The 22,780-nt window shown below is 36.0% G+C and overlaps 1 protein-coding gene across 3 annotated transcripts in view; it reads right to left on the minus strand.

Moving 5' to 3' along the window:
* The window catches only part of C24H1orf146 (chromosome 24 C1orf146 homolog), a 40,384-nt gene that overhangs the window by 9,541 nt on the left and 8,063 nt on the right, over positions 1–22,780 (minus strand). For all 3 annotated transcript variants that reach the window (XM_070592672.1, XM_070592673.1, XM_070592674.1), the window contains exon 2: positions 1,500–1,611. In XM_070592672.1, the coding sequence (XP_070448773.1) occupies positions 1,500–1,568 (69 nt within the window). In that variant the 5' untranslated portion in view covers positions 1,569–1,611. The remainder of the gene's footprint in view (positions 1–1,499; positions 1,612–22,780) is intronic.

Here is a 22,780-nt window from a genome sequence, read left to right on the forward strand (position 1 = left end):
TATTTTGATTGGGGTAGGGGTTACACAGACAGACACATTTGTCAAAACTCATCAGACTGTACATTTAAGATGTGTATATTTTATTATATGTAAGTTAGACCTCAATTAAATTGATTTTTAAAACATCTTTCAAGATTAAGGGGAAAATAAAAATATTTTGATACTAACAAAAACTGAGAGGTTTTTGCCTGTAGAAGATCCTCACTGAAGTAATTTGTAAACTATGTTCTTCAGATAAAAAGAAAGTGATCCAAAATGGAAAGTCTGAGCCAAAAGAAGGAAAGAACAACAAAGAAGTAGCAAGGATATGAGTAAATCTAAACAAATGCTAACTTTAGAAAATAATACTTTGTGGAGTTAAAAATAGAATTAAACTATACCTGATAAACAACAGGCTACAATCCAGAAAGAGGTGATTGGAATTAAAGTGTTCTAAGATTCTTTTGTTGTTTAAGAGGAGGATAAAGATAATTATTTACGTTGGATTTTGTGGAGCTAAGTGCATGTTAAAATTTCTAGATTAGCTACTAAAAAGTAGAAACAGAGCATATAACTTCCAAAGCTAGTTAAGAAAAAAAAATAACACATTAATACAAAATGAGGCAAGAAAGGAGAGAAAAAAGAAACAAAGAAAAGGAGACAAACAGAAAGCACAAAGCAAGATGGGTAAACATAACAAATAAATGAACTAAAAGTAGTTGTTTGTGGCAAATTAGCATGAGTTGGTGGCTCCCTCTCTCCAAATCAGTCTGGAAAAGCTATAGAAACAAGAGAAACGTGGATTCCAGAAATCTAACAAAAGGAAGCTTGAAAAATTCCAGTGAGACTTAAAGCTGCATTAAACTGGTATGTGTGATGCAGATAGATGGCTAAAGACAACAGGGCAAAGTGCAGCTGAGGTAGCAGTGAGAAGATAGGGTGGATAACAAATCTTATTTTAAAGTCTTATTCTTGCCTCTCTCCTTTTTACCATGGAACAATCATTTCTTGCCCCTTCACTCTAGACATCAGTTGGTGTTCATAAGATAAATATCAGGGGAATGGAGAAATCCTGTTGGCTGAGGAGTTGAAAACAGTTGTGGACTGACCAACTGCCCTCAGGCGTTCAATTTCCCACTCCCTCCTCTTACAAACTGTAGGGGGACAGCTCCTCCCAATGCCACTAAGGCTAGACAGATCAGTTTCTGTTGTTTCTCTCTCAAAAAACCTTAAGTAATATATATGTACATATGCATTACTGATTCTGGAATCATTTAACATCTTTATTAGAACATGCTTAGAGAGAAAAAAAAGAACTTTAAAAATTTCCAACCCTTAAATATTGAGAGAAGTAGGATGTTGAAAATGGATGCAGTAAAGTTTATAATTTATCTTTAAAATACATTTAGCTTTTGTACTTGCTGATCCACACAACTTTGGATAATCAAGCTTAGGATCTTTTAATGTTCCATTGCTTTTAATTTTTTAAGTAAAGATCAATGGCCCCAGTGCCTCTTTACCTTAAGAGATGAGCTAATAATAACGGTGGTTGTCCATTTTATTTTTTCTTTTTCACCACTTTCAGCCATCTGTCTGTCTTTGGATCAACCCAGCTTCTAATGGTGCCACAATCTGAGAAAAACAAGAGCAAAAATAACACACAGAAATGGCTGATGAATTAGTAAATTAAGGATAGAAAAAAAACTAGGGTAATGGAGACATTCTAAAGAATATTTGAAAGTCAAAATTTGACACTGAAAAACTGTCTTGTTATACATCAAGCTTTTTCAATACTATGCTTCCATTAACAATTATTAAAAGCAGTGGTTCCCATTTCAGAGCACTAACTTAAAGACGACTTGAGTCAGGAACTATGAAAGGTCTGAGGTTTTATCCTGCTGATAAGCTAAAAATTTAGCCTGCCAGAGTTTCATGGATATAGGAAAAGACATAAGACTCTTGGATTGCAGGCAAAGGACAGTTCTTTACTCACAACAATAGGAGTATCATCATTTTCTTGCAGCAGTTCCCCAAGTGCAATTCCCACAGAGTGATGGGACAAAGGCCAAGTCATCAGCACACACAGTGGGCTGTATTATTGGGAAGGAACCCTGAGCTTAGGAAACCCCAACCTTTTACAATGGGCTGCAAACAACCTGCCCTCTGCTGTAGAGGGAAACACTATCTCTAACTTACTAAGCTATTCATTATACAAACATCCTTGAAAAGATAGTTCAGAGGTTGGACCAGGATATTTGCATTTCTAACAAGTATATTGGTGATGCTGTGGAAGCTGTTCTGGGAACCCTTCTTTAAGAACCACTAAACTAAAGGAAGGAAGAGCATTCCAGGCAACAATAACAACAAAGCACTGTACATTGACAACCAGACAATAAAAGAAAATGATGTAATAATAGAACTCCAAGAAGTTCAGTGTGCTAAAGTGTAAGGTATATGTGTCTGAGGTGGTGGGTGGGAAGAAAGATAAAAATTAATTACTGCAGGGTCAGCCCAGGGGTGTAGTGGTTAAGTTCACGCGCTCTGCTTCGGTGGCCCGGGGTTCAGAGGTTTGGATCCCAGGTTCAGACCTACAGAGCACTCATCAAGCCATGCTGTGGTGGTGTCCCATATACAAAATGGACGAAGACTGGCATAGATGTTAGCTCAGTGACAATCTGCCTCAAGCAAAAAGAGGAAGACTGGAAACAGATGTTAGCTCAGGACCAATCTTCCTCACACATACCCAAAAAGCCAGGGGGGTTAAAAAATAAAGACTAATTCTAGAGGCAGAATGAAGGTCATTGTCAATAGATTTAGTTTGGTGTCCAGTGGAAAGGGAAAGAAGCAAGAATATGCTGGCAACAAGCAAGAATATGTTAGAGTATTGGTGGGGGAGAGGGATTTGGGGTAAGATTGCAAAAGACAAAATGGGTGCTTATGGCTTTTATGATCCAGTGATGATGTGGAGTGTATGTATATAAGGCATACATTCAGGCCTTTTGGTAGAAGATCCATGGTGTAGTAGAAAGAGTACCAGACCAGGAATTAGACCAGGATTCTAGTCTTGCATCTAACACTGTGATCACTCAATGTCTTTCAGCCTATTTTTACACATATACAATGACATACAATGAGAAGAATAACTGGGCTTGCCAATATCTCAGAGTAGTTAAGAAAATCAAATGACATAATACATATTAAAATATAAATATATTGTATTATTACCATCATTATATACTTTAGTCAACCCCTTCAACCAAAACAAAATAAACCACTTTCACAAGACCTTCAGTACTTTTTTCAAATGTTCCAACACAAATAATCCCTCAGTTATATTTTTTCCCCTAGCGATCTCTTCTCACTCCTGCAGACTCTGGCCTTTCCTCTTCAACATAAACTGGATATTTCCCTGGGCCTGATTCATTAGCTGTCATCCTGGGACTATCCTTCACCTCTCTCCTAAGTTAGAGCCCGATTTCCCTTTCCTTGATTTATTCTTTTGTTTTGCTGAAGCATTCTTTAGTAGTTTCTTGAAAAAAGGATGCATGGTAGGTAGATAATGTAGATACAAAGATATAGATATACTTGAGCCCTTGCATGTCTGAAAAAATCTCTATCCTATCTCCATATCTGATTGATAGTTTTATATATACCTATATATCTTAGACACATTTTCCTTCAGAACTTTACAAATATTACTCCACTGTCTTCCAGTCAACGAATGTAGCTGTTGACATACCATGTTGATTGCTATTCCATTGTAACTGACTTATTTTTCATTTGTTTGTTCTAGAAGCTTTTTTGGTACCTTAATGTTTGGTGTCTTTCTTAATCTCTAGTGTTCTGAAATTTCACAATGATGTACCTTCGGGTAGATCTTTTTACCTACATCATGCCAAGTACTCAGTGGGCCATTTCAATCTGAATACTCTTGTTCTTCAATTCTAGAAAACTGTTTTAGCATATTTGATATTCCCACTCTTCTATTTTCTCTCTTTTTTGCAGCTGCTATTAGTTGGGTGTTAGCTCTCATAGCTTGATCTTTAATGTCTTCTCCTGTTTTCAATTTTTTTTGGTCATTCTCCAGGTGATTTTTCTAACCAACTCTTAAGAAAATTTTTTTTTTTTTGAGGAAGATTAGCCCTGAGCTAACATCCATGCCCATCTTCCTCTACTTTATATGTGGGACACCTGCCACAGCATGGCTTACTAAGTGGTGTCATGTCCGCACCTGGGATCCGAACTGCTGAACCCAGGGCCACTGAAGAGGAATGTGTAAACTTAACCACTGCAGCACTGGGCCGGCCCCTTAAGAGATTTTTTTAACAAGTTTTTTTTTACTGGTTGCCCTAGAGTTAGCTATATACGTTTACAACGAATGCAAGTCTACTTTCAAATAACATTATACCCACTTCATGAGTAGTAAAATACCTTATAATAAAAAATATTCTTAATTCTTCCCTCCTCTCCCTTATATCATTGCTGTCATTCTTTTCACTTTTACATAAGCTATAATCATCGAATACATTTTTATCATTAGTTTGAACAAACTGTTCATCTGTTAGATCAACTAAGAATAAAAGAAATAAAAGTTTTTATTCTAAATTATTCCTTCTCTGTTGCTCTTCTTTTATTTATATAGATTGAGTTTCTGATATATATCATTTTCCTTCTCTCTTAAGAAATTCTCAACATTTTTTGCAAGACAGGTCTACTGGCAACAAATTCTCTCAATTTCTGCTTATCTGAGAAAGTCTTTATTTCTCCTTGACTTCTGAAGGATAACTTCACAGAACACAAAATTCTAGGCTGGTCCACTATTTCACTCAACAACTTAAATATTTCACTCCACTCTCTTCTTGCTGGCGTGGTTTCTGAAGAGAAGTTGGATATAATTTGTATCTTTGCCCTTCTTATAGGTAAGGTGCTTTTACCTCTGGCTTCTTTCAAGATATTTTATCTTTGATTTTCTGCAGTTTGAGTATGATATGCCCAGGTGTAGGGTTTTTTTGGCATTTATTCTGCTTGGTGTCCTCTAAGCTTCCTGGATCTGTGGTTTGGTGTCTGACATTAATTGGGGGAAATGGAAATTCTCAGTCATTATTGCTTCAAATACTACTTCTGTTCTTTTCTCTCTTCTTCCTCCTTCTGGTATTCACATTATGCATATGTTACACTTTTTGTAGTTGTCCCACAGTTCTTGGATATTTTGTTCAGTTTTTTTCAGTCAATTTTCTCTTTGCTTTTCAGTTTTGCAAGTTTCTACTGACATATCCTCAAGGTCAGAGAATCTTTCCTCAGCCATGTCCATTCTACTAATGAGCCATCAAACGCATTCTTTATTTCTGCTACAAGGTTTTTGAGCTCTAACATTTCTTTTTGATTCTTAGAATTTCCATCTCTCTGCTTACATTATCCATCTGTTCTTGCATGTTTTCTACTTTCTGCATTAGAGCCCTCAGCATAGCAACTATAGCTGTCTTAAATTCCAAGTCTGATAATTCCACCATCCCTGCTCTATCTGAGTCTGGTTCTGATGCTTGCTGTCTCTTCAAAGTATGTCTTTTGCCTTTTAGTACGCCTTGTAATTTTTTGGTGAAAGCCAGACACGATGTACTGGGTAAAAGGAACTCTGGTAAAAAGGCCTTCAACGACATGGGGATAAGGTGTGGCATGAGAGGAAGCATTCTATAGTTATGATTCTGTCTTTTTGTGAATCTCTGCCCCTGAGCTGTGAACTTGACAAGTGCTTCTCAGTTTTTTCCCCTTCTTAGGTGAGATAGGATGGCTGGAGGGACCTGAAACTGGGTATTTCCCTTCTCCCATGTTGATTAGGCTATGATAACACTCCAACAAGATTACGCTCTGGTAAAATAGTTTCTCTTGAGGGTAAACATTTTTAAGAAGAATAGAATTCTCTGGCATATTTCAAAACAGTTATCTTCCCCCACCCCATGCCAGAAGCACAAGGGAATTTTTCTCCAATATTCACTGTGAGAAACTGGTAAGGCTCTTGGAGTAGAACTCACAAAATGCGGGCCCCTGCTATGGAATGAACTGTGTCCCCTCAAAAGTCATAGCCCCCAGTGTGACAGTATTTGGAGATGAGGCCTTTGGGAGACAATTAGGTTTGATGAGGTTCTGAAGGTGGGGCCCTTGTCATAGGATCAGTGCCCTCATAAGAAGAGACACCAGAGTGCTTGCTCTCACTCACTCGCTGCCATGTGAGGACACAGCAAGAAGGTGGCTGGCCAGCTGCAAGCTAGGAAGAAGGTTCTCACCAGAACCCATCCAGGCTGGCACCCTGATCTCAGACTTCCAGCCTCCAGCAGTGTGAGAAAATAAATGTCTGCTGTTTAAGCTACCCCGTCTATAGTATTTTGTTATAGCAGCAGCTCAAGCTGACTAAGTCAGGGCCTCCTAATGACTGGGTCTCCCTGGAGTTTTTAACTCTCAGGCTTATTGACACAGAGTCTCCAGCAATTTGTCAGTTACAGTTTAGGGTTTTCTACCACAGTAGAGTTCAGGCAGAGGTTTCTGCTCCAGTAAGTTGTGATTCTCTGTATCTGCCTGTCTGTTTCTAGAATTTTCAGAGAAGTCTGCCCTGAGACATCACTTCTCTAACAGATCTAAGAAGATTTGATGGTTCTTCAGTTTGTTCAGCTTTTTACTTGTTAGGAAAGAGTGACTACTTCCAAGTTCTTTACATGCTGGACTGGAGGCCAGAAGCCAAGGGGTTTGTTTTTTCAGTTTTAAACTGTCACATAAGATATATCAAATGATAAACTATCATTTATATACACATATATATATGTAATTACTAGAAGCTCTTTTTTATTCTCTGATCATTCCTTTCCATGGCATCTTCTTGTTTTATGTATCCAATATCTCTCTTATCTCTCTGAAGTAACTAATTACATATTTTTAGAAAAATTTTCTTCTGTTCTCCATACTGCCTCTGTTTTCTCCAGGTCTCATGTCTTTCTCTTTGTGTGATCTAATTTTCATGTTGGAAGCTTTCCTCGAACATCTGATAATCCTTAATTATCTGTTCTTATTCATGTACTTAATTATTAAAAAAAATTATGTGTTTACAGGCACTATTACAAATACTTGAGGACACAAGAGTGAACAAAACAGACATCTTCACCCTCATGAAGCTTCCATTCTAGTGAGGAGATTCAGACAATTAAAAAACAGACAAATTGGGGCTGGCCCCATGGCCTAGTGGTTAAATTCAGTGTGCTCCACTTTGGTAGCCCAGGTTCATGGGTTCAGATCCCAGGCATGGACTTACACCACTCATCAGTCATGCTGTGGTGGCAATCCACATATAAAGTAGAGGAAGACTGGCACAGATGTAAGTAGAGGAAGACTGGCACAGATGTTAGCTCAGAACTAATCTTCCTCAGCAAAAACAAAAAACAAAAAAACAGACAAATACAGGTGACATGTAGAGAGTGATGCAAGACAATGATGAGCCACAGAGAAAAATAAATCAGGGTATATGGGGAATGAGTGCTGGAGGCTATTGTTATTTTATGTTGGATGGTCAGGGAAGGCATCTCTTATAAGGTAACAATTGAGTAGAGAATTAAAGGAAGTGGGGTCACCACAGAGCTGGGGAAAGAGCTTTCAAGACAGAGCAAAGCATATATGCAAAAGCTTTGAGCCATGTGCTTACTTGGTTCTAAAACTGAGCCATTAAAAAGCTAACTGGAGTTTTATTTGCTGGCTATGCCTCATCAACTGGAGTTTACAGTAAAATGATTAATTAGCAAACCAAGCTTTTCACAGAGATAATCTCCCCAAGTTAGTATGTAGAGGTCTATTCAATAGGGCTGTTCAGTTTCTCTGGTGAAGACTCTTCCAATCTCCTACCTAAGGGATTATAAACTTTCTGGGAGAGGTGGAAACCAAGGGTTCTGAGGATACAACAGTTTAATGCATATATTTCACTTAATTCCGCTGTTTTCAGCCACATACCTCACCCCCAGCCTCTGTTGTGCCTGGTATTCCCAAATCTATCTTCCCCGTTCAACTTCTCCAGAAAATAAACTTCCAGCTTTCTCCATAGGAGAACTGTAGGGTGAGCTTGCCCAGATGTTTAGGATGGAGGAGAGAACCTGAGGAGGTTCTAATGGATCTGTATATAAACTTTCAAACAATATTTCCTTCTTCCACGCATTGCTCCTGATGTGTACCAGTACCTGATTCTTCCAAGTATAGGACTAAGCCTCTCAGAGGGTTCATGAAGCAAACCTCTTTCTTCTCATTAATTTCTCCTTTTATAGGCACTTCGATAACTTTCTTTTATAACCAAATCAATTATCACTCCTCTCTGTTTTCCAGCTTCCCAATACTCATTTAAATCTCTCTCTGCTATTTTATTCCTCTCAATATATTTGTTTATGTGGGTTAATTTTTTTAAAACTTCTTTATTATCATTTCAGAAGTGTTTGGAGAAGGAGAGAAGATAAACAAATGGGGTCAATCTGCGATTTTAAACTAGAAGGCTGTGGTTATCTTGATTAATTCCTTCTTTGTTTTCACTGTCATTATGTACATATCCCTGTGCTATATACAGAATACTCTCATATATATATATCCCAATTCTAAACACTACCAAAATTCTCTCAGGTTTCTCACTGAAACAATCCTTATCTCTGCAAATCCAAATTCCATATCTCAATCTACAAAACCTTCCCAGACAAATATTATCCCACAATTATATTTCCTGAATATCATTAAAGAATTGCCCTTTAATTCTTTGACATATGAATTTACCTCATTATAATCCCTTAACACATAGCACAGTGTGTTTATTAAGTAGTTGGTCAATGAATTATGTTCCTATAACATTAGTGATAAGAGACAGTGATATTAACAGTAAGCTTCTAGTAACCAAAGAAACTATTTCAATTGTAGGCAACATCTCATATATTTAACTTCTAACATCTCTCAGAGGGAGAAGACATCTTCCAGTGCCAAGTATTGTCCTAGGCACTTCACATATCTCACTCATCTTTCAACAATCCTCTACGTGTCAAGATTCCCATTTTATAATTTTGTGACTTACCACATTATATTGAAATTACCCATTAATCCACCTATCTTGCTCTTCAAACTTAAATTCCTTGAGGGCAGGGACTGTGACTTCATATTTGACCTTCAGGGTTCAGCACAATGACTGGCACATAGTAGACACTCAACAGATATTTATAATACTGAACTTTAAGAGCAAGTATTTAGCAGATTGATTCCATGGAGGACTATAAGACCAAATGTATTTATGAAATGGCCCACACTACATCTCAAGAATTTGCTGGACCAAGATCCTAGAGAGAAGGAAAGCATAAAAAGAGATAAACCCAACATGCGGTACCATTTTTCCCTGAATGCATTTCCTCTTTAAAAGTTGTGGCTGAGAGGTGAGCAGACCTTTCAGCAGTCTGAAGTGGTTAGAGGAGGGAAATGGGAAGGTGACTGACTCTCAGTTAGGATTTTGGAGAGTCACACTTGATCACCGTTATCTAGCAAAACTGCACACCAGAAGCAAAAGTAAATTCCCTACAGAAGAAGATAACATCACCCAGAGCCTCCAATTATAAATTAACACTATAATTTTGCAATCATAACATCCAGCATACAATAAAAAATACCCAAGAATACAAAAATATTAGAACAGACTGAAAACCTAGGGAAAAAGCTGACTGTAAAGAATAGATCAACAGGAGATTAAAATATTGGTATTATCCTATCCTAACTATAAAATAACTATGATTGAGATGTTCAAGATATTATAGGACAATTTTGCAGAGAATCTGAAACCATAATAGTGAATCAAATGGAGATTCTAGAAATTAAAAGTACAAAAATTGGAAACAACTCAATGGATGGGTTAAACAGCAGATTAAAAACAAATGAAGAAGATAGGTCAGAGGAAAATATCCAGACTGAAGTAGGTTAAAGAAAAGGATGGAGAATACAGGAAAAAAAATAAACATACAGGACATTATTAGTCTTATGAAATGGTCTAACAAAGAAATAACAAGTCTGAGAAAGAGAAGAGAATAGGGCAGCACCAATATATGAAAATAGAGTGACTGATAATTTTCCAAAATTGACTAAAGACATCAAGTCATAGGTTCAAGAATCATAGTAAATTCCAAATAGATTAAGCAAAGTAACAAATTAACAAAGTAAAACTGCTGAAATGCAAAGACAGGGAAGAAAATCTTAAAAGGAACCAGTGCAAGAAAGCATATTACTTTGAAAGGGGAATGATAAGACTGAAAGCTGACTTCTCAATAGGTACAATGGAAGCTAGGATGCAAATGAATAATAACTTCTGAGTGCTGAAAGAAAATATTTGCCAACATAGAATTTGGGATAATTATGTTTTGAAAATGAGGGAGAAAGAAAGAAAACTGTTTTTACATTTTATTGAAGTCATAATAGTTTATAACGTTGTGAAATTTCAGGTGTACATTATTATTTGTCAGTCACCACATAAGAAAACTCTTAAGACAAAAATAGAGCCAGAGACTTTGTCACTACTAGATCCATACTTAAAGGAGATACTAAGGGTATTCTTTAGGCAGAAGGCAAATGACACCACATGGAAGCACAAAGATGCCAGAAAAAAATGAAGAGTAATGGGAAGAGGAAATACAAATACATAGGTAACTCTAAATCAATAATAATTGTATAAAATAAGAATAACAACATATAGTGGAGTTTAAAACAGATGTAGAATTAAAATATATGACAACAATACCAAAAAAAGCCAAGACGATAGTAAATGTACCTAAGGTGCTTTAGGTTCTTCAGTTGCCTGTGAAGTGGTAAATGTAGTCATTTATATTGGACCTTGATAAGTCAATGACACATGTTGAAATTTCTGTGTTCAACAAATTATGGTAAAAGACTACGAAGCTAATGGAGAAAAACAGATATATACAAACAAACAAAACAACTTCAGAAATCTAAAAGAAGGCAAGAGAAAGGACAAAAAAGGAACATATAGCATGAGGAAAACAAATAGTGAGATGGTATATTTAAACCCAAATACATCAGTAACTAAATGTAAGACTTGTTTCTACAACTAAAAGAAAAGATTTCCCCAACGTAGGGGGGAAAAACTATATCCTGCTCACATTAGAAACACTTTAACTACAAGGATATAAAAAGGGTGAAAGTAAAAGTACAGAAAAAGATATATTATACAACCATAATGTAGTTAAGTGTTTCTAAAGAAAGCTGCCACTAGCTGTTAACTCGTATCCATGCGCAGAAATGAAAAGTATCATAAATAGTAAATAGGTGGATAAATATAAAAGACTGAATAAATATATTTTTTCTCATTTCTTCTGTTCACTTCTCTAAAAGACGTGAGTTTATAAAGCAGTAACTATAACTGCACTGTTGGATTTAGTGTGCGAGTGTAAGATATCAAGGCAGAGGAAATGGAGCTATAGTGGAGGGAAGTTTCCATATTTTTCTAGAATAAATTAGTATTAATCTGAAGTGATAAATTAAGACGCATATTATAGTCCCAAGAGAAAGCACTAAGAAAATAACCAAAAAAAATTCAAAAATACAACAGAGGAATTAAAGTGGTATACTAAGAACTATTAATGTAACACAAAAATGGTAGTAAAGGAGGAACAGAGGAACAAAAAAGACACGAGACATATAGAAAACAATAATATGGCAAATCTAATAGTGGTGATGGTTGAACAGCATAGTGAATACGCTAAAAATCACTAAATTGTACACTTTAAAATGGTGACTTTTGTGTTAAGTGGGTTATATCTAAATTTTAAAGATTTGAATGACAGACATAAATCCAGCCATACTGAACAATTAATTTAAATGTGAATGGATAAAATGTTCCAGCCAAAGCAAAATCCAACTATATGCTGTCTTTAGATTCAAAGGATATGAGTAGATTAAAAGTAACAAAATGGGGGCTGGCCCCGTGGCTGAGTGGTTAAGTTTGTGCGCTCCGCTTCAGCGGCCTAGGGTTTCACCAGTTCGGATCTGGGAGCGGACATGGCACCATTCGTCAGCCCATGCTGAGGTGGCATCCCACATGCCACAACTAGAAGGACCCACAACTAAAATATACAACTATGTACTGGGGGGACTTGGGGAAAAAAAGCAGGAAAAAAAAAAGGAAGACTGGCGAAAAAATATTTACAAGCCACTTATCCGACAAAGGGTTAATCTCCATAATACACAAAGAACTCACGCGGCTTAACAACAAAAAAACAAACAACCCTATCAAAAACTGGGCAGAGGACATGAACAGACATTTCTCAAAAGAAGATATAAATATGGCCAATAGACACATGAAAAGATGTTCATCATCGCTAATCATCAGGGAAATGCAAATCAAAACTACACTAAGATATCACCTTACACCCGTTAGATTGGCAAAAACATCCAAAACCAAGAGCGACAAATGTTGGAGAGGTTGTGGAGAAAAAGGAACCCTCATACACTGTTGGTGGGAATGCAAACTGGTACAGCCACTATGGAAAACAGTATGGAGATTTCTCAAAAAGTTAAAAATAGAAATACCTGATGACCCAGCCATCCCATTACTGGGTATCTATCCTAAGAACCTGAAATCAGAAATCCCAAGAGTCCCTTGCACCCCTATGTTCATCGAAGCATTATTTACAATAGCCAAGATGTGCAACCAACCTACATGCCCAGAAACTGATGATTGGATAAAGAAGATATGGTATATATACACAATGGAATACTACTCAGCCATAAAAAAAAGACAAAATTGGCCCATTCGCAGCAACGTGGATGGACCTCGAGGGTATTATGTTCAGTGAAATAAGCCAGTCAGAGAAAGACGAACTCTATATGACTCCACTCATAGGTGGAAGTTAACATATTGACAAGGAGATCTGATCGGTGGTTACCAGGGAAAAGGGGGGTTGGGGGGAGGGCACAAAGGGGGAAGTGGTGTACCCACAACATGACTAACAATAATGTACAACTGAAATCTCACAAGGTTGTAATCTATCATAACATTAATAAAAAAAAAAAAGTGAAGAAAATAAAAAAAAAGAAGAAGACTGGCAAGAGTTGTTAGCTCAGGTACCAATCTTAAAAAAAAAAAAAAGTAATAGAATAAAAAAAGATATACCATGCAAACAATAACCATAAGAGAGCTGGTGTGGCTATATCAATAAAAATCAAAATAGAATTTAAGATAAGGAATATCAATAGGGACAGAGAGAGACTTCATAATGATAAAAGGGTCAATATATCAGGAATATATAACAATTCTAAGTATTTATCCTTCTAACAGAGACCCAAGATACATTAAACAAAAGTCATATAAAAGAATGTTCTCTAACTACAACAGAATTAAATTAGAAATCAATATAAATAAAGAAAAAATTGGGGGAATTTCCAAATACTTAGAAATTAAACACAGTTATAAATAACTCATGACTCAAAGAAAAAAATTATAATGGAAATTAGACAATATTTTGAACTGAATGAAGACAAAAACACAACATATCAAAATTTATGGGACATAGCTAAAGAAGTACTTAGAGGGAAATTTAAAGCTTTAAAAGACTAAATTAGAAAAGAAGAAAAGTCTCAAATTAGTCTCCAACCTTAATCCACTCTAAAAAACTAGAACAACAAATTAAACCCAAAGCAATTAGAAAGAAGGAAGTAACAAAGATTAAAGCAGAAATCAATGAAATACAAAACAGAAAAAACAGTAGAGAAAATTAATGAAATAAAAAGTTGGCTCTTTGAAAAGATCAAGAAAATTGACAAACATTTAGCTAAACTAACCAAGAAAAAAAGAAAGAGGATAAAAACTACCAAATCTGGACTGAAAGAAGGATAGTCACTGCCAATCTTTCAGAATTTAAAAAGATTATCAGGGAATACTATAAACAATTTTGCACCAACTAATTTGATGACTTAGATGAAATGGACACTTCTCTAGAAAGATACAAATTACCAAAAGTGAAGAAACAGAAATAAGAAAATAGAAATCTAAATAGATCTATTAACAAGAAATCAAATTAGTGAGGCTGGCCTGGTGGTGTAGCAGTTAAGTTTGCTTGCTCTGCTTCAAGGGCCCAGGGTTCACAGATTTGGCTCCCCAGCATGGACCTACACACCATCAAGCCATGCTGTGGCAGCATCCCACATACAAGACTGTCACAGATGTTAGCTCAGGGCCAATCTTCCTCACCAAAAAAAAAAAAAACCCATCAAATTAGTAATTAAAAATCTTCCCATAAAGACAAGCCAAGGCCCAGATGGCTTCACCAGTGAATCCTATCAAATAACTGTTTCAGAAAACAGAGGAGAAGGGAACAGTTTCAATTCATTTTGTTTTGTTTTTTTTAAGATTTTATTTTTTTCCTTTTTCTCCCCAAAGCCCCCCGGTACATAGTTGTATATTCTTCATTGTGGGTCCTTCTAGTTGTGGCATGTGGGACGCTGCCTCAGCGTGGTTTGATGAGCAGTGCCATGTCCGCACCCAGGATTCGAACCAACGAAACACTGAGCCGCCTGCAGCGGAGCGTGCGAACTTAACCACTCGGCCACGGGGCCAGCCCCTCAATTCATTTTTTGAGGATACTATTCCCCTGATACCAAAGCCAGACAAAGACATCACAAGACAAGAAAACTAGAGATCAATTTCCCTCATGAAAATAGACCCAAAAGTCCTTAACAAATTATTAGCAAACTGAATCCAGAAATTTATAAAAAGAATGATAGACCTTTTAAAGTGAGATTTATGTGAGGACTACAAGACTGGTTTAATATCCAAAAATACACTCCTGTACAGGGGCTGGCCCTGTGGCCGAGTGGTTAAGTTTGCATGTTCGACGGCCCAGGGTTTCACTGGTTCAGATCCTGGGCACAGACATGGCACCATTCATCAGGCCATGCTGAGGTGGCATCCCACATGCCACAACTAGAAGGACCCACAGCTAAAAATACACAACTATGTACCGGGGGACTTTGGGGAGAAAAAGGAAAAATAAAATCTTAAAAAAAAATAATTTGCTGTAATAAGCCATATTAATAAAGGACAAAAAAATTACTGGATCATCTCATTAAATGCAGAAAAGGCATTTGATAAAACACAACACACATTTATAATAGAAATACTCAACAAACCAGGAATAGAAGAAAACTTCCTCAACCTAGTAAAGGGCACCTACAAAAACCCTACAATCCACATCATACTTATGGTGAAAGACAATGTTTTCTTGCTAGGAATACAGGCAAAGATACCCGATATGGCCACTTTATATACACTGAGAATATAATTTGGAAAGGAAAAAGTAAAACTGTCTTTATTTACAGATGGCATGATCCTGTATTAGAAAATCCTAATGAATACACATATGCACAAACTACTAGAATGAATAAGCAAGTATTACAAGGTCACAGGATCTAAGATCAATATATATTAGCAATGAACAATATAAAAATGAAATTAAGAAAACAACTGCATTCACAATAATACAAAAAACAATAAAATAGTTAAAAATAAATTTAACAAAAGAAGTGTAAGACATATCTTGAGAACAACAAATCATTGCTACAAGAAATTAAAGAAGATCTAAATAAATAGAAACATTCTATGTTTATGGATTGGAAACTCAAAACTAATAAAGACAATTCTTCCTAAATTGATCTATAGATTCAATAAATACAATCCCTATCAAAAATCCTAGTAGGTTTTGCTTTTTTTGGTAGAACTTGTCAAGCTGATCCTAAAATTTGTGTGGAAATGCAAAGGACCTAGAATAGTCAAAACAATTTCGGAAAAGAACAAAGTTGGAGGACTTACAAAACCCAATTTCAAAACTTACTATAAAGCCACAGCAAACAAGAGACTGTGGTATTGGCATAAGGATAGACAGATAGATCACTGGAACTAAACAAAGAAATAAACCTTTACACTTACGGCTAATGATTTTTGACAAAGGTGTCAAGGCAACTGAGTGGAGAAAGGACAGTCTTTTCAACAAAGGATGTTGGAACCATTAGATATCCATATGTTAAAAAAAAAAAAAAAAAACTTAGATCCACACCTCACACCATATACAAAAGGTAACTCAGAATGGATCACAGATCTACATGTAAAACATAAAACTATAAATCATCTAGAAGAAAATAGGGTATCTTTGTGACCTTGGGTTAGGCAAAGAATGTTTATATATGAAACCAAAAGCACAATCCATAACAGAAAAAAACTGATAAATTGGACTTCATCAAAGTTAAAAACTTCTCCCCTTCAAAAGGTACTGTTTGGAGAATAAAAATACAAGCTACAGACTGGAAGAAAATACTTGCACAGCATATATCTGGTAAATGACTTGTATCCAGAATATATACTTAAAGACCCTGAAGACTCAATAATAAGAACACTAACAACCAGATTAAAAAATTGGCAAAAAGAATTGAAGAGATACTTCATCAAAGAAGATAAATAGATTGAAAATAAGCATATGAAAAGATACTCAACATCATTAGTCATTAGGGAAATGCAAATTAAAACAACAATGATATACCAGTATATACTATTACAAGGGCTAAAACTTAAAAGATTAATATCAAGTGTTGGTGAGGATGTGAAGGAGCTGGAACTCATACACTACTACTTGGAAAGTATGTGGTACAACCACTTTGGAAAACAGTTTGCCAATTTCTTTAAAAGTTAATCATCCACCTACTTTATAATCCAGCCATTTCACTCCTAAGTATTTTACCAAAACAAAAGGAAAGCATATGTCTATACAGAGACTTAAGCACAAATGCTTTATTCCTTATAGCTAAAAACTAGAAACGACCCAAATGTCCCTCAACAGGTGAATGGATATTGGGATATATCCACACAATGGTATACCACTCAGCAATAAAAAGGAATGAGCTATTGATACACACAATAATCTGGGTCAATCTCAAAAAATTATTATGCTGAGTGAAAGAAGCCAAAAAAAAAAGAGCACAGGGCCAGCCCCAGTAGACTAGTGGTTAAGTTCAGTGTGCTCCACTTTGGCAGCCAAGGTTCAGTTCCTGGGCACAGACCTGCACTGCTCTTTTATCAGCCATGCTGAGCTGGTGGCCCACATACTAAAAAATAGAGAAAGACTGGCACGGATGTTAGCTCAGGGCAAATGTTCCTCAGCAAAAAAAAAAAAAAAAAAAAAGAAAAAAAAAAGCATATACAGTATGATTCCCTTTATATAAAACTCTAGAAAATGCAAACTATTTCACAGTGACAGAAAACAGAACGGTTATGATGAAGGTATAATGGGGACAGAAGGAAGGATTACAAAAGGGCAAGCAGAAACTTTTGGGAATGATGGGTATGTTCCCTATATTGATTAGTGGTGATGATTTTATAGGTGTATAAATGTATCAAAATATCACATCATACACTGTAATTTATTACACATCAATTATACCTCAATATAGCTGCACATACATATGTATAATGATGAGTGTATTATTTTTAAATTAGCAAATTCTGTTGTGTCAGAAAAGCAGCACAGGAGTTCATCACTGGAGCTATTTAAAATATTTCCTATGGTGGGGTTCTGAAATCTGCAGCAATTCTAGCTACTCCATTACCAGTTGCTTACTCTTGCTGCTCTGGAAACCAAAATTAATACCAGGCAGCTGAAATCACGCAAAGAAAGCCAAACCAATCCTTTGTTATGAGAAGTGAAAAATAATCTTTTTGAGACACCTGGATAGTCACTGAAAAAGGAACCAGAAGTTACCACAGCCCATTTATTTTCCAAAGGGAAAAATATGTTCAACTTTTAGATAAAATAACCCACACTGCTTGTAAGGCTAGGAAAAAAATCTTTGCTTTTACAGCATCTTCTCTCAGTGGTAAGATCTTTTACAAGAGTATGAAATGGAAGAGTTCTAATTATCAAAACAAGGATCTCCTATATTTTTGTAAGCAGCAGCTATTTTTCATTTTCTTAAAGCACAGAAATCACCAAGGTGAACAGATATTGATAATAAGTTTCTACATACATGGAGGGAAAAAGGGGGCAGCACTAAGGTGAGTTCTTAAAGGAGGAAAGGAAGCCCCAGAGAAGTATGCCTTTCTGGATGGGGAATTGAGACAAACTCAGGAGAGCACAATGTTTATCTGGCTTGGAGATCTACCCAGTTTGGCTTTGGGAGCTACAGATATTTGGAATTCTCACACGTTAAATCAAAACCTGAAGTAAAAGGGGTCAAGAATATTTAGATTTTTAAAACGCTAAAATATGCAGAATTTAAGGTTATTTTTAAAAAAGACTGTCTAGTTATCCTCAGAGGAGTATTACATAAAGGTTAAGAGCACAAGTTCTTGGGTTGGAGTACCTAGACTCAAATCCTAGTTCTGCCACTTATTGCTTACCTTCACTTGGGAAAGTCACTTAACCTCTCTAAACCTCAGCTGTCTCAACTGTAAAATGCAGATAACAGTTCCTCTTTCACAACACTTTTGAGAGGATTAAATCATATCATAAAGTAGCAAGATAGCATACTGGTTCAAAGTGCGGTCTCTGGAGCCAGGCTCCCTGATTTGAATCCTTGGCTCTGCTTTCTACTAGTCACAAATGATTTGACCTTGGGCAAATCACTTAACCTCTCCATGCCTCAGTTTCCTAACCTGTCAAGTGGGGATAATAATACTTCCTGCCCCATAGGGCTATTAAGAACATTAATGTATTATTATACATAAAGCACTTAAAATAGTAAAGCATATAATAAGCAAAGTAACAGTTATTACTGAAATGTGCTTTGCAAATAGTAAGCTTCAATAAATGTTAAATGATACTATTTAAAAAAAGGCACAATGCACACAAGATTGTTATTTCTAAAGGTATAATTTTTATTTTTTTAAAGAGAATGCTTGGGTGCTCAAAATAGTAAAAGGAGAGTGGGTCCTTATTTTATAAGTAATAGAATTTCATGTCTGTTATTTCCACTCCTTTTAGAATGTTTAAATCCTATGGTTATTTTGTAGTTTAGATTATGCCTCAACATTTCCATGAAACCTTCCCTGATGATATTTCAATCTTTGGTCTCCTTCCAGACTAGTCCCACAGTAGAAATTTAATAAACATTTTGCTATTTGATTTAATTAGATAATTGAGGCGCTCAAATCCCAGGCTTCTCCTTCCAGCATAGGCAGTTTTGGGAGACAAGTGGGGAGAGAGGAAGCTGAAATGATTCAAACCTGGTAATAAAATGAAAGGCTGCTCATACTGGAGCCACAGCTATCACAAAACAAAAGTTAGAAATGGAATAAGAACGTGTATATAAATATATTTAAACATACATATTTTTATAATGTAAAGAATGCTCAAAAGAGAACACAAGAAACTGAGCATTGAACTTTTGGCTGGGTTTTGGACAAATGTGAAAAGGAAAAGAAAATATTTATATAATTTTCCACTTTAGGAAATTCAGGCTGAGGGAGGTCACATATACAGAGTGAAAGTCAATGGGTTCACTTTGGGTAGTATGGACATCTTAGCAATATTGAGAAATCTTCTAATCCACAGAGACAGAATGTCTTTCCATTTATTTGTATCTTCTTCCAGTTCTTTCATCAATGTTTTGTAGTTTTCAGTATCCAACTCTCTTACCTCCTCAGTTTATTCCTAAGTATTTTATTCTTTTTGGTGCTATTGTAAACGGGCTTATTTTCCTAATTTCCTTTTCATATAGTTTGTTGTTAGTATATAGAAATGCAACTGACTTTTGTAAGTTGATTTGTATTCTGCAACTTCACTGAATTCGTTTGTTAGTTCTAACAGGTTTTTATGGAGTCTTTAGGGTTTTCTATATACAAGATCACGTTCTCTGCAAACACGGACAATTTTAATTCTTCCTTTCCAGTTTGGATGCTTTTTATTTCCTTTTCTTGCCTAACTGATCTGGCTAGCACTTCCAGTAGTATGTTGAATAGAAATAGCAAGAGTGGGCATATTTGCCTTGTGAAATAAGATCAGGTCATATTTCCTGATCTTAGAGGAAAAGCTTTCAGTTTTTCACCTCTGAGTATGATATTAGTTGTGGGCTTGTCATATATGGTCTTTATTATATTATATTGAAGTAATTTCTTTCTATGGACGAATAAGTTCTAGAGATCTGCTGTACAACACTGTACCTATAGTCAAGAATAATATAATGTACACTTAAAAATTTGTTCAGAGGGTAGATCTATACTGTGTTCTTTCCACAATAAAAGAAAAAGTAAGTGAATGGGTTAAAACCTAGATCTATTCCTTTTTCCTCCCCTTTCTTCAGTTAGTACCATGTTCGTTATCTCTTGCCTGAGCTTCTGTAATTACCTTCTAACCAGTCTTGCCTTGTTTCAAATCTATTCTACAAAATCCTCTCATATAATCTTCCTAAAACTTGATTTTTGATTAGGTCACTGTTCTGTTCAGAAAATGTCAACAGCTTCCTAAGGCTTAATAAATCAAATCCAAACTCTTTAGCCTAGTATTCAAGCTCCCCTCCCCAAAGTCTGGTCCTAAATTTCCTTTCCAGAATTATTTCCCACTAATAAGGCCAGCTCCAGGACGTGGAATCTGTGCATTCGCACAGGGCCCCACACTTAAAAGGACCATGAACTTGATTTAATGCTCTGCTACTAGGGTCTTGAAAATGTTAAACAAGAGGTCTTATGTTTCCATTTTACACTGGGCTCTGCAAATTATGTAGCCAGTCCTACTCATTATACCTTCTACTTTATGTTACAAGAGCAAAGTTGCACTATTTACCAGACCCCAAAGATACTCTATACTCACTACCATACTTTTTCTTCCATCTGAAACAACCACCCTGATCTCTGCCTACCAAAATTCTATTCACCTTTTAAATACTTTACATCACATTTCAAAAAATTAATTATATGCAAATTAAGACCACAAGGAGATATCATTTAATACCATTATAGCCCTCCTTAACTAGGGTTCTGGGATATTAAACCCTAATGTCGTATGGCAGGGGTCAGCAAACTTTTTCTATAAAGTGCCAGAGAGTAAATATTTTAGGCTTTGTGGGCCAGTCTCTGTTGCAATAACTCAGCTTTGCCATTGTAGTGTGAAAGTAGCCAAAGACGATAAGTAAACAAATGAATATGGCTATGTTTCTTCAAACTTTATTTATGGACACTAAGATATGAATTTCATATAATCTTCATATGTCACAAATATTATTTTCCTCTCTTTTTTTCCAATCACTTAAAAATGTAGCAGCATCACGGCAGAGTGAGCTCTCCCCATAAACTCTCTCCTCTAAGATACAACAAAAAGGATATTCATATTCCAACAGAGGACATCCACAAAACACAAAAGATGTCTGAGAGACTGATGCAGCCCTACACCAGAAGGTGGAGGTGCTGGAGCCACCCCCTCTGGCCCCCAAGGAAGTGGAACCAGTGGCAGCAGGTGGAAGTGGCGATCAAATATTACCACAACATGGAAGCACAAATCCATGCCATCTAGCAGTATGAAAAAATATATGAAATTGCCAAACCAGAAGAAAAATGACAAGTACCCAGAAATCAATCCTGAAGACACAGAAATCTGTAATCTAAATGACAGAGAATTCAAAATAGCTATCATAAAAAACTCAATGAGTCAAAAGAAAATGCAGACAGGTCAACAAATTCAGGAGCTACTTCACAAGAGATTAAAACTATAAAGAACCAATCAGAAATATTGGAGATGAAAAACACAATGGATGAGATAAATAAGAAGATGGACTCCTTGAACAACAGAGATAATACTATGGAGAAATGAATCAGCAATATTGAGGACAGAAATATAGAAATGCTTCAGATGGAGAAGGAGAGAGAACTAACACTAAAAAGAAATGAAGAAAGTCTCTGAGAAATATCCAACTCAATTAGGAAATGCAACATAAGGATTATAGGTATTCAAGAGGGAGAAGAGAAAGAGAATGGAGCAGAAAGTCTGTTCAAAGAAATAATAGCAGAGAAATTCCCAAACCTGGGGAAGAAGACAGAAATGCAAGTGAAAGGAACCAACAGATCTTCTAACTATATCAATGTAAAAAGATCCACTGCAAGGCATATAGTAGTGAAGCTGGCAAAAGTCAATGACAAAGAAAAAATACTAAGGGCAGCAAGGCAGAAGAAGATAACTTACAAAGGAACCCCTATCAGGCTTTCAGCTGATTTCTCAGGAGAAAACTTACAGGCTAGGATAGAGTGGAATAATATATTCAAACCTTTGAAAGAAAAAAACGTTCAGCCAAGAATACTATATCCAGTGAAAATATCATTCAGATATGATGGAGAAATAAAAACTTTCCCAGATAAACAAAAGCTAAGGGAGTTCATCGCCACAAGACCACCCCTATAAGAAATCCTCAAGAATGCCTTCATACCTAAAAAAAAAGAAGGGGCTACAGAGCCCTCAGTAAGGAGATAAATAGGTAGACAAATCAGAAAATTGTAGTTAGCCATCAGAACAGGTTAGCAAACACTCAAGTATAACATTAAAGATAAAGGGAAGGAAAATATCAAAAACAAATATAATCTTGTCATTTTAACCACGAACTCACAACACAACATGGAATAAGATGGGATGAAAAGAACTTAGGAGGGGAAAAGGAGAAGGACTGAATCGGCTTAGTCTAAGGAAATAAAGAGGTTATCAGAAAATGGACTATCTCATCTATGAGATTTTGCATACAAACCTCATAGCAACCACTAAACAAAAAGTAGAATAGA

The sequence above is a fragment of the Equus przewalskii genome, chromosome 24 (genome assembly GCF_037783145.1).
Source record: "Equus przewalskii isolate Varuska chromosome 24, EquPr2, whole genome shotgun sequence".
Taxonomy (NCBI): domain Eukaryota; kingdom Metazoa; phylum Chordata; class Mammalia; order Perissodactyla; family Equidae; genus Equus; species Equus przewalskii.